General features: G+C 38.7%; 1 protein-coding gene across 1 annotated transcript in view; it reads right to left on the bottom strand.

Annotated features, from left to right (window-relative positions):
• Window positions 1–19,230, bottom strand: part of CFAP47 (cilia and flagella associated protein 47) — a 425,326-nt gene that overhangs the window by 226,775 nt on the left and 179,321 nt on the right. The window contains 3 exon segments of the mRNA XM_014462850.1: window positions 3,368–3,560; window positions 12,487–12,639; window positions 14,013–14,094. Of these exon segments, the coding sequence (XP_014318336.1) occupies window positions 3,368–3,560; window positions 12,487–12,639; window positions 14,013–14,094 (428 nt within the window).

Genomic DNA, 19,230 nt, shown 5'->3' with positions numbered 1-19,230 from the left:
GGATTTTTTTGGGAAATGTAGTTGGCGAACAAATAAATTCTGTGAACAACTTAAAAGCACTAGTGAAAGCCCTTTTTTGATACTATAGTCTGTTTCATATGTTAGTATGCATCAGAATCAAATAAAATACAGATTATTAGGCCTCACACAGCGTTTCTCAATTTAACAGTTTGGGGTATAATCCAATCCATCTACCCGCCACAACACCACTGCACCAAGTTGTAAGCATTGTCAGACCTTACCAATGAAGTGGCGGTAAGTAGAGCAAGTGCCAATGTTGAGAGGTTAAAATCTGGGGTAATGAGTATGACTTTTTCTCAGTCCAAGTAAACCTAAGTGAAATATTTCACAGAGCTTCTCCTCAGGGACCTCCACAGTTACTAACCATGAAAACCTGTACTCAGGTACATACTGAAGATGAAAAGTGCCCCCCTCCCACCTCAACCACTCAACCTAACTCCCATACTTGTACCAGAAGGTACACATACATGTTCCATTATCTGGAAAAGGATATAAAAATGTATAAGACCTGAATGTCTCTTCACTCATTCATTCATTCATTCACTCAGACAATATTTGGTATCTATTATTTTTGAGGCACTGTTCTAGACTCTGAGAATACAGCAGTGAACAGACAACATTGTTCCTGTTCAGAAGCTCACATTCTACTGGAAGAGACAGACTATATATATTATTTTTGGAAAGTGATTTTGAGAAAAAAAGAACAAGAAAGAGAAAGACTGAAGTATATGCTATTTTAGGGAGGTTATTGGGAAAGTTTCTCAAATAAAGTGAAGTGGGAAAAGGAATCATAAAGAAAACAGTCCCATTTATGTCTATATCAAAAAGAATAAAATAAATAGGAATAAATTTAACCAAGAAGGTGAAAGACCTGTAGTTTGAAAATGATGACACTGAAGAAAGAAATTGAAGAGGATACAAATAAATGGAAAGATATACCATGTTATTGATTAGAAGGACTAATATTGTTAAAATGTCCATACTACCCAAAGCAATATACAATTCAATGCATTCTCTATCAAAATTCCAATGGCATTCTTCTCAGAACTAGAACAAAACCCTAAAATTTATATAGAACCACAAAAGACCCCAAAGAGCCAAGGTAATCTTGAGAAGAAAGAACAAAAGTGGAGGTATCATGCTGCCTGATTTCAAACTATACTATAAGTCAACAATAATCAAAACAGTATGATACAGGCACAAAAACAGACACATAGATCAATGGAACAGAATAGAATCCAGAAATAAAGCTTTGCTTATGTGGTCAAGTAATAATCGACAAAGGAGGCAAGAATAAACAGTGGGGAAATGACAGTTCCTTCAATGAGTAGTGCTGGGAAAACTGGACAGATACATTAAAAAAATCAAACTGGACTACTTTTATATATCATGGACAAGGATAAACTGCAAATGAATTAAAAATTTAAATATAACACATGAAACTATAAAACTCCCAGATGAAAATGGTCAGTAAGCACTTTGATACCAGTCTTAGCAATATCTTCTTCAATATGTCTCCTTGGCCAAGAGAAAACAAACACATGGAACTACAAGAAACTAAAATGTTTCTTCACAGCAAAGGAAACCATCAGCAAAATGAAAAGAACAACCTACTGAATGGGAGAAGATATTCACAAATGATATATCCAATAACACGATAATATCCAAAACATATAAGGAACTCATACAACTCAACATCAAACAAACCAAACAATCCAATTTAAAAATGTACAAAGGACCTGAATAGATACTTCTCCAAAGAAGATATACAAATGGCCAACAGACATATGAAAGAATACTCAACATCATTAATCATCACGAAACTGCAAATCAAAACCACAATGTGATAACACCTCAGAATGGTTATCATCAAAAAGTCAACAAATAATTAGTGCTGGTGAGGATGTGGAGAAAAGGGAACCCTTCATACGTATACTGTTTGTAGGATTGTAAATTGGTACAGCTACAATGGAAAACAGTACAGAGACTCCTCAAAAATTTAAAAATGGCACTGCCTTATGACCTGACCCAGTGACATTCTGGGAATATATCCTTAGGAACCCGAAACACTGATTCAAAAGCATATATGCACCCCTATGTTCATTGCAGTATTATTTGCAATAGCCAAGGAAACAGCCCAAGTGTCCAACAGTAGATGATGCATCCTGTTTTTTATAGATTTAATGAGCCAAATACATTTTATAAGATATAAATCTTATTAAATTATAGTTTCAAGTCAAACTGTTTGATGTAAACAGCACCTCAATTAGAAGGTAATACAATATTCTACACTTACTGTTCTCTAATAACAATATATCAATATATCTCTTTCAAACTTGATGTCACATGTTTGCTTCACTCATAGTTTTAAGTTCAGAGCAACTGTAATTGAAAGTCTCATTTTAAATCATACTCTTAACTTTTTCCTACTTCTGAAGTTTAGATTAAACTCCAAGGGTCCAGTATAAAATATAAACTTAATTATTGTATGTTAAAACACAATCCATTCTCAAGATAGCAGGGTTGTATGTGCTTGGAAAAGGGGAGCTGAATTGAAGTGAAAGAAACAACCAACATGAATAATGTCCTCCTCAATCAATCAATGCTTATGATAAATAAATAAAAATTTCACTGTTATACTAACAAATTGAATCTTTTTCAAAGAGTTTAATACTCTTAATAGAGCTTCATTCCTCCTAATGGGAGAGCCTGCCTGAACACTGGAGCAGGTCTGTCTATAAACACAACTCTTTTCTCAGTATATGGAGTGGAGCAAAAGTAGATTTATAGTTGTTCATATAGAAAATAATACTTGCAATACAAGAAGAAACTCTGTGTTTTGAGTACTCACAACTATAAACTTACTTTTGCCCCACCCTATATGTAATAAATATGACGTACCCCTCCTCCTAAATTCATGAAGCATTATTGCACTTAGTGATTCCCAACGTGACTGTCAAAACAAAATGTAAGTTGTTGTCTAGTCAATTTTCACTTGATCTCAACTAATTATATACAATGTTTGAGCAGTGTCACCTACATTTAATACTCTATAGAGTTGAAAATTTCATCAATTACATTAAGGCTATCTTTCCTATCTGGAGCACCTATACATAATTTTTATCAATTATTCTTCAAAATAAATTGGACAAGCATCTTTTATTACTTCTATTTTACATGTAAAGGAAACTGATCTTGAAGATGTTAAGGAATACTATTTTTGCAGAACAGAGCACAAATGCTGCAGTCAAGTATAAAATCCATGAATTTTGAGACCAATTCTGCAGCTCTTTCTACACTGTCAGACTACAAATTATGATTTATTTAAAGGAAAAAAAATTCTTACCTTTTGGACACTTTTTCCATACAATATGTCGGGCATTCTCATAATTTGTGTTCAACCAACTAAGCACAAGTCTTTCAGAATCAGAATATACGTTGCTGTCTATAAAACAAGGATTGACTTTTGGTGACTTCTGAGTATGTATGGAGGGCATATCATCTGGGGAATGTGGTAGAATCTGGGATAATATCAGAACCTAAAATTGAATAAAAGAGAGAAAAAAACTTATATTAGACCTGAATAGCAAAATAAAAATCTGAAGAGTAGATAAAAGAATAACAGGTAGAAAAATAAAGGCCATCAGTATTTTCTGCTTAGCTACATTCACTCAAGAGTGAAAAATAGTTAAGATAACCTCTAATGCCCATTTTAATTTCCCAACTTTTTGCCTTTATAGCATCTAGTCTGTAAAGTACCACACTATGTAATTTACAAGAAGCAGCTTATTACCTAAGGATTCTGGTCACCAATTTTCCAGTGTGTGTGTGAAGGTGGAGGATAGAATCCCCGTCCCCACACAACCAATTATCAAACACCAGCAGAACCTCCAACAATTTAACTCAATTCTGACACTATATACCCAGAGATGGTATCAGATTCCACAGGTTGAAGGTTCAGTCATACAAGACTACTATTTCAGATGCCAATCAAAAGCCCAGGTTGTCAGTATGCTTTCTAACCCCGCAACTATCCACTGGAGTTTCCAAGGACCCCCCTCCTTGGCAACTAAATTCAGACACCAGTCTCAAGTTCAGTTTGTTACCTATACTTTTGACCAACTAGCTATAAATCAGAAGTTTTGATGACCTCTTGTTGGGTTCTATTAGACCTCTGCCATTCCAGATCTGGGGATAAAACAAAGTTCTAACCCTCCAATCACATGGTTGATTCCTGTGATAATCAGCCCCCATACTAAGGTGCTTTCAAAAAGCCAATTAATTAACATAACAAAGACACCTTTTTCACTCTTATCACTTAGAAATTCCAAAAGGTTTAAGAAGTTCTGTGCCAGTTTGGTTCAGTGGATAGAGCTTTGGCCTGTGGACTGAAGGGTCCCGGGTTCAATTTTGGTCAGGGGCACATGCCTGGGTTGTGGGCTCAAGCCCAGTAGGGGGCGTGCAGGAGGCAGCCAATCAATGATTCTCATCATTGATGTTTCTATCTCCCCCTTTCCCTTCCTCTCTGAAAGCAATAAAAATATATATTTTTTAAAAAGCTCTGTGTCAGAAATGAGAATGAACACCAAATATATATTTGTCATAAATCATAATATCACAGTATATAACTACATATAGTGTTATCCAATCATTATCATATGCACTACCAGTTCCACATTAATTTTGCAAAAACTTCTGATTTATAGCTATTATATTTGGCTTATCCATTTTCAATGTCAGATTTTTAAAGTTATGAATTATTTTAATCTATTTTTCCAATTGGCATAGAAAGCATAATTAATTTAAGTAGTAATTAGCAAAGCTCAGACTAAATTTAATTTTCAGAAGCTTACATTTCCATTGATCAGATTGTTTAAGTGGAAGGATATAACTAATAAACATTGTTCAAATATACCATAAATGTTTATCACCATAACAAAACTTCTTACAGTCATTTATGTCTAAATATTATCAACACCACCAATTTGTTGTAAAGAGAATCTAATTTAATTCCATAGGGTAAGAATTATAAAAAGGAAAAAGAAAAGAAAAGAAAAGACAGCAAAACTGAAAAGAAACATTCATGCATATTCATCAACAGTCCCTGTTAAAGAGGACCACAAGGAAACTGATTTTGGGGTGAAGATACAAGCTTCAGTTAAGACAGGAGATGGAGAGAAAGCTCCAGGAAGAGACTAAGCCACAGGGGAGTTTTCTGGTAGTAAAAGATATAACATCAATCTGAATGCCCATCATAGACAAGTAGATAAAAAAGCTGTGGTACATAAATACAATGAAATATTTCTCAGCCATAAAGAAGAATGAAATCTTACTGTTAGACAGACCCCCAGAATGTTAGACCTCCCAGAGAAAGGAAGATGGGCCAGGTATAGAAACTCACTAGGGCAGAAAGCCCCAGATGCCTAGCAAGGGGCAAAACTGGGAAAACAAGAACCTGGCCCCCAGGGTAACCATTCCTCCCCTAACATATCACTGGTCATGTGGTTTAGACCCCCTGACCTCCTTAAGGCTTCAGTTGTATTCCAGCTCCAGGCCCAGAAAATCAGCAAAACCAGACAAGTGATGTAGCTGCCCCTGGACCAGCTACATTGACTAATGACCCCCTGCCCTGGCACTAACCAATCAATGGAGACCATGACCCTGAAAGAGCACACCTGGAAAGCTGATGAATATTCTATTGGACCTTCCCCTGGGAGTTCTCCCCTAAGACATCCCCTAAGATTTCCACCTGCAAGAAAGATAAACATGCTCAGGACAAAGGACCCAGTATGTATTCGCCCTCCCAGGAGCACGCCCATGCCATTACCCCACTGGCACATATCCCCCAACCTCTAAGGGACCCCATGAGACTTGCAACCAGGGGAGCAATGGGCAGTGGAAGCTCGTCCTGGGCTAACTCCCTGAACCTGTCTCCAAGGCCCCCTTTTCTCTGACATTTCAGTGAGCCAAAGCAGCCCAGCCTAGGCTTTCCTGTTGCTTCTTCAATGCCCTTCCTTGTTTCATTGTCCCAAGTATACTTCGGCTGCCATCATTGACCCAATGTCTCCTTGGCTCAATGCTATGCAGTCCTTCCCTTTGGATATCTCATCCCCCCACCCCTTTCCTTAAATAGATTTAATTTTCTTTCATCAATGTCTGAGATAGCTATTTAGCATGCCCGCATATCACCATGTTCACTTTTCACTTACCATTTGCAACAGCATTTATGTATCTAGAGCAGTGGTCGGCAAACTCATTAGTCAACAGAGCCAAATATCAACAGTACAATGATTGAAATTTCTCTTGAGAGCCACATTTTTTAAAGTTAAACTATATAGGTAGGTACACTGTTATTAACTTAATTAGGGTACTCCTAAGCTGGCCTTTGCTAAAAACATCCTCAATCTGATTGAGGTACATTCGCTGAGGTCAACCCCTTCCAACTCTCCCATCCACACTCATCTTGTATACTTGAGTGTGGATGGGAGAGTTAGAAGGGGTCGACCTCAGCAAACAGCAAACGTACCTCAAAACAATGTACCTCCCGGGCGCTGCGTATCCCGTGGCCTGTCTGCGCCCCGTGCGTTTCCCATCGCCTGACTGACCGACACCCCCCACTTCTTCTAACATCACTTCTTCAAAATAGACTCGCCCAGGCCGAAAACCGACTTCTGTGCATGGGCCACGAAGTTTCAATCGCACTGTACGTGCGCGCCCACACGTGGTATTTTGTGGAAGAGCCACACTCAAGGGGCCAAAGAGCCGCATGTGGCTCATGAGCCGCGGTTTGCCGACCACTGATCTAGAGGGTATTAAGCTAAATGAAATAAGTCATTCAGAGAAAGACAAATATCATATGATATCTTTTATATGTGGAATCTAAAGAATAAAATAAGTGAACAAACAAAAGAGATTCATAGATACAGAGAGCAGACTGATGGCGGTCAGAGGGGAGGGCGTTTGGGAGACTGGGCAAAAAAGGTGAAGGGATTGAGAAGTATAGATTGGTAGTTACAAAAGAGTCATGGGGATATAAAGAACAGCATAGGAAATATAGTCAATAATATTGTAATACTATGTATGGTGCCAGGTGGGTACTAGAAATATCAAGAACACTTTGTAAAGTATATGGCTGTCTAACAACTATGTGACGCCCCTGAAACTAATACAAAATAATACTGAATGTAAGCTGTAATTGAAAAAAATTGAAAAATATAAAAATGTTTAAAACAACAACAGCAACAAAAATCTGATCAGAGTCCTCAAGCACTGCACATATCACCCATGGGGATCATTGCCAGGGTTTCCAGGAAACCTGAGAGGTACCTGTTCCTAATTTAAAGATAAAGTTTGCAGGCCCAGAATTCTGTTTTTCCTTGTCTTCTCACTCCCACTATTCATGGCTCCTGGTTTCTTTTTCTTTTTTTTTTTCTTTTGTTAATCCTCACCTGAGGGTGTTTTTTCCACTGATTTTTAGAGAGAGTAGAAGGGAGAGATAGTGACAGAGAGAGAGAAACATCAATGTGAGAGACAAATGGACTGGTTGCCTCCCTCACAGGCCCCAACTGGGGCAAATCAAGGAAATGAACCTATGACCCTTCAGTCCATGGTCACTATCCACTGAGCCAAACTGGCTAAGGTGACTCCTGGCTTCTTAATCATCTTGATCAACCCTCCCTCCTGTTCAGCCTGTATGGTAGTTTTTCTCAGAACTTCAAAGAGCAAAGTGATATCTTAAGGAGAGCACTGCAGTGTCCTACCACATATCCAAAAGCTCTTGCATCTGCACTCACTTTTCTTCCTTCTCTCCAGCTGCAATGGCTGAGCAATCCCTTATCCCTTCTCTTATACTAGATGCCAGGCCTTCTCATCTTAGGAATAGTACCGCATTAGTTGTCTTTTTTACCGTTTGGATCTTTAACGTCTCCCTCCTGACCAATTCTTTTTCAGCAATATCAAAACATGCTCACTAGGCATCCATCCAGGAACCAAGAGGTCACCAGTTGCATTCCAGGTCACCACTTTCTTTCATTCCTTTAGCTCATTAAACCAAGGCCCACCTAGTGACCTTCCCTGACTCATTATTACCATCTCAAGCAACCCCTCAATTTCACCTGATACTGTTAACCATTTCGTTCCTCAAAGGCTCTCTTTCCTTTGTGTTCATAATATAAAATGTCACTGTGATCTTTTTGCCTATTTGAAGCTCATTTGCAGGATTCTCTTCCTTTTCCTATTTAAATATTTGGTTTGTTCAATACTGGGTTTCTGACCTATGTGATTTTTTCACTCTATAGCTTTTTTCTCCCTATTTTATTCCCTATAAACCACTAAAGGTGCATTAGGAAACTACATAGACCACCACTAATAAAGAGAATAAAATGTCATGATATACTTGATTCATATTTATCACACACATGCAAAGAGTTATTCATATGTTCCCTATCCATGGTTATATCCAATCAAAACATGCAATATTTGTTGTCATCTGTGAGAATAATTGTGTTTCCACATCGATGTCACTGACATTATGGGACATACCGCAAAGCCATTTAATTAAAGAGTTTCACTAATTCTGCTTCACTCCAATCATGCTTTATTGCTTTTAAATATTCCTCAGAAAATATGACCCCTTGTACCATTTTTGTCTGTTTTCTACATAGGCACGCAATTCTGAATAATGCGTAGTTGGAACTGAATTCTTGCTGACATTTAGCAACAAATACTCTAATTTTATTATAGAGAGAACTGAAGTGGTTCAGGAAAAATGTGTTTAATTAACCAGAAAGATTACTGCTCTTTGCTTAAAAATTTCAAAATATTTGACAGAATTGTGCCACTATTCTAAAAAAAAACTTTATGATAGAATACTGGGAACAAATGAATAAACAGTTAATTAAAATTATTCAGATATTTATTTATCACCTTTTTCTTTTCTAGATTCTTCTGTAAAAACATCACATTCACTTCTTTTAGTATATACAGATTCATCCTTTATATCCACATAAGATCCCTATTTATAATTTACACTTAGAACAGCATTCTGAGTTTGAGTGTTTCTGTTACTGTCTTTCACCACTCATGCTTCAGTGACCCACTTTTTAGCCATTTTTGTGAACATTTTTGTGAATTGGGAATGTAATGCAAGGAAAGAGCAACAATTAATCATGCAAATTTAACAAGCAAAAATAACCTAATGACACAAAATTAAATTGAATAAGACAAGCTATATTCTGTTATCTAAACAATTAGCCAAGAAGAACTGACAAAGGCAGTCTTGCATTGCATGCATGACCTCTGAGAATTCAACAATAAGAACCCAAAGGGATTTGTGTGAAAATCACAATCTTTTATTTCTAATTTGTGAATAATTTCAACAACATTGCTTGCTTTTTCAAGTGAAATTGCCAATCCACTTCTGATTTAATGGAGCACCTAGAGCTACCCACGCTTTAGCCACAATACATTAAGACACAGCTCTGTAGATCATCTAACTGGGCAATCTTATCCACTCCTATGACTTTATCATGGCATCAGTAAAGAACTCCAAATGTGTGTTGCCACCCAGGTCCCTTTCCTGACTCAAGGATACACTCACCGGTAATCATACCAGGCACTGTAATATAGCAAAACTAAAATTAATTTATCATGTTCTCTTACTCAGTTCCACCCTCTGCCCCCAATAAAAATGCTATTATCCCTTGTCTTCCATTTCAGTGACTGGGATCAAATTTTACTCAGTCACCCAACAAGAAACCCACTGTCATCTTTGACCTCTCTGTCTCTTTTACACGTCCCCCCCCCCGCCACCCCAAAGATCAAGTCATTCACCAAGCCTGAGTTCTCCTAATATTTATGAATGCTGCCCATTTCTCATCTTTCCTACTACCACCAACATTCCTAGCACCACAAATTAAAATGCATTCCTGAACAATTTCTATAATGTACCACAGTGATTTCTGTAAAATGCAAACCTGATTATGTCAAGCTTATGTTTACAACCCTTCAATACCTCTGTACTGATCTCCTGCTAGAGTCTATGAAGTCCAGATCCCTTAGTTTGGCTTATGAAGTCATCCAATTTCTGTCTGGGATCACAGTCCACTCTTCCCCACCCCCACCCCCTGCCCCCCACCCCTGCCCCTAATACTGCGTTTATTCCTCAAAATGTACCATGTTCCATATGACCTCAGGCATTTCCACATTGAATTTTCTTTGTCTTGAAAAATGCTATCTGCTGCCCCCCATCACTTTCCTCCAATAAAAGTCATCTACTGCCTCCTTCACACAAACCATACTCTCTCTCTCTCTCTCTCTCTCTCTCTCTCTCAACTATGCCCCACCTTGCCTGGCAAACACCTATCATTTCTCAGGATTCAGTTTATTTTATTTATTTATTCATTCATTCATTCATTTATTTATCTACCTACCTACCTACCTACCTATTTATTTATTTATTTATTGTTAATCCTCACCCGAGGACATTTTTCCATTGATTTCTTTTTTTAGAGAGAGAGAGAGTGGAAGGGAGGGGGAAAGACAGAGACACAGCAATTGGTTGCCTCCTGCATAGACGCCCACTGGAGGCTGGGAATCAAGCCTGCAACCGGGGTACATGCCCTTGACTGGATTTGAACTTGAGACCCTTCAGTCCATGGGCCAATGCTCTAACCACTGCGCAACCAGCTAGGGCACATTTCTCAGGACTCGGTTTAAATTGATCTTCTTCCTGGAAACTTTCCCCGAGCCAGGAAAGTCAGGATCCTCTCTATGGGCACTCATCCTTAGTTATTTGGGCTTGCCTTGTCATAGCATTTGTCATGCTTCCTTGTAATTATATATACTTACTTGCTAATATATTCCAAGACACAAAATTATTGAGGATATAGAATATATCAAGTTAACTCTTATCCTCATAGAGCCTGAAACATAATAGTGGTTGAATAAATTCATTAAACAAATATTTGCTGAGCATCCACTATGTAGGTGACACACTATTAAGTTTACAAGTGAAATTTGGTTTCTAAATTCATAGATTCACAGATAGGGAAGACAGATTAAATGAACTAAGCATATCTATGAATGCTGCAAAAATGAATAAATAATAAGTGTGTGAATCAAGTCCACAAAGCAAGATTAGGACTAGTTTGTCCCTAAATTAGAACATGTGCTGATCTTCTGTTTTGGAGTTGCTCCTATCACTGGGCAAAATGACAGATCATGCAGACTGGAGTTAATAAAAGAAGAACATGTCTTTCCCAATTATAAGTTTGGCTGAGAGTCACAAACATCCTAATACCTTCTTCTCAGAATTAATCAAGAAAAAATAGGATTTCTTCTCTTGACATCTAGCAAGGAAGACAGGGCAGGTTGAGGTGGAAAGAAGAGAAGAGGAGTAAATGGGAATATGTAACAGAAGGAACTTTCCAGAAGGTAGGCCTGGGTCACTGGCTGCCATGAAGATTTTAGATTGCCAGAGAGCAGCAGAGAACTGGAAAAGCAGATCTTGGAAGGAAGTAGGTATGCCTATAAACTCTAGTCTCCTCTAAACTAGGGATTATTGGTTGTGAAGATTAAATAAGAGGACATTTAAAAAGCAATTTGTGACATATAATGCTATTTAGCTTTTAATTCTGTCTTTTCCTTTGAGTGACTAACTGCTGCTTTTATTTAACTTAACTTTTTTGTTTTAACTCCCTGTCCCATAGCTCACCCTATTCATGAGTGAGGATAGAACAGAAGCCTCCATTGGCTTTAGTGAGCAAAATGTATAGTGCCATATTTCCTTGGGACCTTAGGAAATTATTCCAGAACTGAAACCGGTGCTTGTTTAAGCAATAAAGATACAGTAGTGAAGGCACAATTTATACATTAATTTACCTACACATGCACCATAGCATGAAGTTAATTGGAGAATCTCAACACCTGATCTTGCCTACAGTTATATGATTCCTAGTGAATGTCTCCACAATAACTTTACAAGAGAATATTATGCATTACAGGTGGAGACCATAATTTTCACAAATATCCATTTTTTAATTCTTAATTTTAATATTGGAAAATGCCTACAGCTACCAATTTTAGAGACTATACTTCTCAACTTCCCTTAAAGCTAGATGCAGTCACATGACTAAATTCATCCCAATGGGATGTGAAAGGGAAATGATGCCTTTTCCAGAAAATATCCTTAAAAGGAATTTACTTGTCTTCTATTCCTTTATCTGTCCTTCCTTATTCTAAGAAATTGACCCAGGATGAAAGCCCAGTACTGAGGATAGAAGAGACACCTCACTGCCTCTAGACCACTTACTTCTCCACAGTTCCATGAGACAAATAAAATTCTATCTTATTTGAGCCACTAGGATTTTAAATCTTTTACAGCAATATTGCCTAAACCTGAACTAATACAGTATCTATGTAAATTAACCAAAAAACTCTAGCAATGAACAGGAAGAGAAATGATACCTTGTATATCTGAAGGAGTACATCTGTCCATGCCCGTTGACTCCAGGTTTCAAACTCAGTCATATCTATAACAATATATCGCCTTTCCTTAAGTAAAGAGGAACATGGTGGCTTTTCCTTAGGTAAAGAGGAACATACTGACAAGGCTTTAGTCTTTAATAAAAAAAAAATCACAACATTAATTAAAATGCAAGGCAAATAGAAGTTCAAAATTTTAACTACTTAGCATATATATATTGTCTTTTAATAAAACCTTTACATGTCCCCTTCACACATTAATCAAGATCTCTTGCAGTAGCTGGTTATGCTCAGTGGATAGAGCATCAGCCTACAGACCGAAGGGTCCCAGGTTCAATTCTAGTCAAGGGCACATGCCCAGGTTGCAGGCTCGATCTGCAGTAGAGGGCGTGCAGGAGGCAGCTGATCAATGATTCTCTCTCATCATTGATGTTTCTATCTCTCTCTCTGCCTCTCCCTTCCTCTCTGAAATCAATAAAAATACATTTTTTAAAAATAGATCTTTTCTAATTCTCCTTGTGGCAGTCATAGAAACAATCAACACAGGTAACTTTCTGGAACTCGTAGCCCTTTATTGAGGTCATAGATTTACTTGTATTCATTCAGTGCACTCACTAGTTCTGGGGCAAAAATAGCAGAATGAAATGCAAAGTTATTCTGAACTCAGAACCCCTGGGAGCCACACTCTTTAAATTAAGCCACAGAAGAGTGGCAAAGAAAAGGCCCCTGGCTCTACTACTAATGTCACGTGGTGACTATAGTAACAGTACCACAACTAGAGTTGCCTCAAAGCCTACAGACATCTCAGAACAATACCCCTTCTCAATAGATTTCCATAAAATGAATTGCATAATTCAAAAAAACTATGCATGTCTTATTTAAATTCCCCATATCCTCCTGTAAAATTGAAAAAAGGAAGTGGCAAGTGGTGGAGAAGTTAAACCAGTATTGTGTTTGGAAGACATATAATCCAAAAATTCATTTTAAGAAAAAATTTACATAAGCACACTCCATTCTTCATTTCTAAATCCCTTAAAATAAGCAATTATTTATAGATTTTAAGAAAACCATGTGTTGCCCTAACCAGTTTGGCTCAGTGGATAGAGCGTCGGCCTGCAGACTGAAGGGTCCCAGGTTCGATTCCCGTCAAGGGCATGTACCTTGGTTGCAAGCACATCCCCAGTAGTGGGTGTGCAGGAGGCAGCTGATCAATGTTTCTAAATTTCTAACTCTCTATCCCTCTCCCTTCCTCTCTGTAAAAAATTAATAAAATATATTTTTTTAAAAAGAAAGAAAACCATGTGATCATTTCTGCCTAGGCTCTACAGAGGTTTTTAGACAAATAAAAAAATATATATATACTACTATATGTCACCCACAGAGGCATAATCCTTAGGATATTTCATAAATAAAAAATCAAGGATTCTGAAATAAAACCTTCAAGCAAATACCAAAAATCAGTAAATTCAATATCTGAGCAGTTGTTCCAAGAAATTATATTCCCTTACTCTCATTTCAACCCATTTCTTGTAATCTTCTGGTTCGAACAGAAATTCTGGCTGTATATAAGAAAGATATGCTCCTCGAGCTCTAAAATTAAAAAAAAAAAATTCAAATTATTATAGTATAACACTCACGATTTGCATTTCAACTTTGATTAAATGATTTCAATGTCATATAGTTTGTTTATTAAATTTTAATTTTTAACAATTATGTAATTAATTTAAAGTTTTTCCCTTAATAAAATGTGTATATGATGTTTCCTTTACAGAGCTGATTAATGAGAAAGATCTTACTAAGTGCCTTTAATCATCCATGTCAATCCTTATATGTTAATGGGATATAGGGAGTCCTGATTTAGCCCCTATTATCAAAGCAGTAACCAATAAAAATAAAAATCACATTTTATTTACATTGAAATAAACTATACAAAGTTGACTTTCTTCACCCAAAATAACAGCAAATATTTTCTATATTATTCCTAGATAACCATTACTGGTAAACACATTTTTGTAGGCTTTCCAGATTTTGCTTATAAATCATGATGAGACAGTAGATATAGTCATGGAAAAAAAACATCTTATACTAATAAAGAGGGGATATGCAAATGGACTATTATGCCGTAATAGTCAAAATGGCTGCCCCTACAGCAGAGGCCGAGTTCCCATAACGAGCCTCAACAAGCAAACAGCAGGGACCTGAAGCTGCGTGGCGCTGGGCCAGGGCAGGGGACCTGAGGCTGCACCCCCTTCCTAGTGGGGCTAGACGGGGGAACTCAGGCCACGTCCCCTGCCCTGGCGCCAGGCTGGGGGACATCAGGCTGCATCCCCCACCCAGCAGGGCTTGACGGGGAACCTCAAGGCGTAGCCCCTGCCCGGGCCAGGGGACCTCAGGCCACGCACCCTGCCCCAATCTAGGGGACCTGAGGCTGCACCCCCACCTGGCGGGGTTTAAAGAGGACCTCAGGCCGTGCCCCCTGGCCTGGGCCAGGGAACCGCAAGGCGCACCCCCCCAGCCCGGGCCAGGGGACCTCAGGCCATGCCCCCCACCTGGCAGGGCTTGACAGGGGTGGGGCCAGCTGGGTCTGGTTCTAGTCCAATGGGGTTGGGGCCAGCCGGGCCTGGGTCTCGCGCAATTTCGAGGTGCATGTGGGTGGGTGGGGACTTGACTCTGGTTCGTATGGCATGCCCCAGACTCTGACAGGAGGAAGATTTTCATATACATTTTACTAATTTTCTTTTATCTCTAACACTTCTATTATAGAGAAAGGGCAAATAGCAATATTAAAATATTTCCTCTAATTCCCTTTTTTTTTACATTTTTTAATTAAGTTATTACATTCAATTCCCTTTTAATGTGCATGAATTTCATCCACCGGGTCACTAGTAACATTATAAAATTTTAAAATGTTTACTTTTTGGTTACCATTAGAGAATTAAGGTTTCTAAGAGCTAAAAATCTAATTAAATGGAAAATTTGTATGGTTTTGGTAATAGAAGGCATGGGGCATAGAGATGAATTTTGAAGAAAAAATAAAGTGAGTTCTAAAGCCTGTTATTTTGATAACCAGAATGGTGAGCTGAGGTGTTTTTCCTGGGGTCGTGTCTTGCGACGCCAAAGAATGAGCTCCACGGACCAGAAGATTTAAGCAAAAGTGTGGAAAATTTATTACAAGCAAATTCCAACTCCCCGCAAGGGGAGGGGCCCAAAGAATGGGTTGCCAACAAAGCAAGTCGTTCTAGGAGTATATATGTGCAACAAGCCTGCTCCATATCTATCTGTGTCACCATCTGATTGATTCCCCCATTGTTTTTGCCCAGCAACGGACCTGAACTTTATTTCTATGTGTATGTACACCTTGCTTATTGCAGGCCCGCCCTTGGTTTCCCATGCTCCCACTCTATATCCAAAACATTTTATTTGTTTCGGCATGGTTGGCTTCTGTTATCAGGCTTGCTCAAACTGCCATGTCTGCTCCTGTCCATTTTCTACCTGCCTTTGTTTCCCACTGGACCCCTGCCCTATCTGGCTGCATTTCAAGCTAACTTCTCTGAATTTCTGAAAGCTGTAAGAAGGTGAGAGGATTAACTTGAAACGCAGGTAGACAGGGCAGGGGAGCAGGGGTCCAGTGGAAAACAAAGGCAGGTGGTAAATGGACAGGGGCAGACACGGCAGTTTGAGCAGCCTAATCACAAAAACCAACCAAGCAGAAATAATAAACTGTTTCTGGACACAAAGCAGAAGGCATGGGAAAACAAGGGAGGGCCTGCAGTCACAAGGTGTACAAATGCATAGAAACACAAAAAGTTCAGCATGGGGACAGAGAAAGAACACATAGAAACAGGGAAAGTTCAGGTCCATTGCTGAGCAAGAACAATTGAGGTAATCAATCAGGTGACGACACAGGTAGACACAGAGCAGGCTTGTAGCAAATATATATCCCTGGACTACAAAACTTTAAGGGGCAGACCATTATTAGGTCCCCCTCCCCTTGTGGGGAGTCTGAATCTGCTTGTAATAAATTTTGCACACTTTTGCTTAATCTTCTGGTCTGCGAAGCTCATTCTTTGGCATCATGAGACACGACCCCAGGAAAACACCTCGGCTCACCATTCCGGTTATCAAAAGTTTGTGACAGTTGCAGAAAGGTTTGTGAAAGTTATAGAAGGTTTGTAAGGAGAAATTTTAAAAGGAAGTTATATAAATGACACAGGCCAGTAAGCCAGGACAAGCAGAATAGGGAAACTGGGCTAATTAAACAGCAATTTGCAGCCATCTAGCAAATCTAGATGCCAAGCAATCCGCAGCCATCTAGTAAATCCTATGGTCCCTAAACCAAGGACACTTAAGAATAAATTATTTGCACTATTCCTCCCCAGCCAGAGGGTAAATAGCTTAAATCAACCTACTCAGGGAGAGAGACAGCAGAAATCCAATTATGCCATTTGCCAACCATACACAAGGACAAATGAACTTAAGAGAATAAACCTCATTTGGGTATATTAGACCACAACCCTCCAGACTAATGTCTCTTTGCTTCCACCAGACTTATTTGTCATAATTCTTGATGCTCTAGCTTTTCCCCTAATAATACTAAAATTTATAAAGCAGTCTGTCTCCACCAAGTTACAAGCCCTACTTGTACTCAGAAAATACCACTCCTAGATACCATCACAACCTCCTTTTGTGCCCAGGCCTCATCGTCCCTCTGAAAGAGAGCAGGGATTTTTAGCTTTGAAGGAAAACCTTACTGCCTTTCAGCAGGAAGCAGTTATAGAAGAGACCCAACACCCCTTTTGCTCTGAAAGTATTCAGTGCTTAAAATCCTTGAGGAAGAAAATGTTAGACAGACCCTCAGCTTACAGGGAAAATAACAAAACGAATGGCTGGACTATTAGGCATAGTCTACCTTTTCCCTGCACTCCATTATGCCCAGCCTGGGGCTCTCACCCTCCCAGAGGTTTTCCTATTATTCTCATTACAGGTTTTGCAAGATATGAAAACTGCTTTCAGTTTCCAGTAAACTGCCTCACCCAGTTTTCAGTGGACTGCCTACACCCAGACTCCTGCCCACCAGTTACTCTGACCTCCATAGGAGACATACAGTATATCTCCCACTCCTCCTCATCTGGCTCACTGGCACCATTTTGGGAGTCAGCCCATCTGGTTTCCAGAGGATCTAATACATTTATAATTCTTTACCACTTTCGGCCTTGTGTACTCCTCCTTTGGCAACCCTAACACATATAAGCCTGAATATAGAAAACCCCCAAATATAACATAATCCATCAATTATTTTTACAAAGAGAACACCCCAAATTTGTGGCCTCTTTGATGGCATAAAGTAGTATAGGTTAAGCAGCAATTATCTATTTATATTACTTTATACATTTAAAAACATTTATCACATTTAAGACTTTATTATTTTTTCACTGTCAAATTCCTTGAAATATTTTAAGCCAAACTCTTCATATGCATATCCATCACCATGAGAACCTATAGGCATCTAATAGTTTTGGCAGGAGCGTTCCCTAGAAGGGATTTGGATGTTGAGGTATATATCTCATTGAGTGAGCATAGAACTCCACTCACCATAAGCATTTACCAGAGAAGAATGCCTCATCTAGTACTCAACTCTGGAACACCCTCAGCAGTTTGCAGTCCTAGAACTACTGAAATGTGAAATGAAGAAAAAGCAGAAAGGAGCCTTAAGTTGATTCTGAAAGCTCAAACCTTGAAGACAGCACAGATGAATAAAAGAAAGAAGTGGGGGTGGAAGCATCTACATTATTTTTATGAATCTTCATTATATTCAAATCACTATAGGTTTAAATAAAATCTAATTTTAATGGGACACCACTTCTTAGCAAAAGGAGCCAACCTAAAGCCTATGTAAGAACTCAATGAGCCCCATTAAGCTGAAATCCTAGATAGTGAAAGACAGACATATGAAGAAATTGGAATACTTCCTTGCATCCAAAGCCAAGACAGGATCTCAGGAAGAAATGACCACTTCTATAATATGCTATTGGGAGACTAAGGAAAACTATCAGTCATTAAACTGAGAGCTTCTTGAGAAGGGAGGCCACATGGTATTCATTTGAGTATTCCATAGTGTCCAGCAGAGAGTAAGTCCTCAGGAAAAAGTTAAGAATGTAAGAAGGCAGTTTTGCATTGGTAAGGACAAGACAACAGGCCCGAAATGGAGTTGCATATGCTAAGCCCTACATCACCGAACCAAGACTTACTTACAGTTTGACCTCTCCCAGAAATGGAATTTTAAACCATTCAATCGGAATTGCCCAATCAGCATTAGTTAGGTAATCTCCCTGATAGTACAGCCTTGCCATCCCCTAAAGCAGCGGTTCTCAACCTTCCTAATGCCGCGGCCCTTTAATACAGTTCCTCATGTTGTGGTGACCCCGAACCATAAAATTATTTTCGTTGCTACTTCATAACTGTAATTTGGCTACTGTTATGAATCATAATGTAAATATCTGATATGCAGGATCTATTTTCATTGTTACAAATGGAACATAAAGCATAGTGATTTATCACAAAAACAATATGTAATTATATATGTGTTTTCCAATGGTCTTCTGTGACCCCTGTGAAAGGGTCGTTCAACCCCCAAAGGGGTCGCGACCCACAGGTTGAGAACCGCTGCCCTAAAGGAAAGTGACCTTGCAATAACCAATCTACTTTTTGTGGCGTAGGGGTGGAAAA

This window comes from Myotis lucifugus, unplaced genomic scaffold, assembly GCF_000147115.1.
Source record: "Myotis lucifugus unplaced genomic scaffold, Myoluc2.0 scaffold_192, whole genome shotgun sequence".
NCBI lineage: Eukaryota > Metazoa > Chordata > Mammalia > Chiroptera > Vespertilionidae > Myotis > Myotis lucifugus.
Note: the sequence above shows the minus strand (reverse complement) of the source record. Positions and strands in the feature narration are given on the sequence as shown.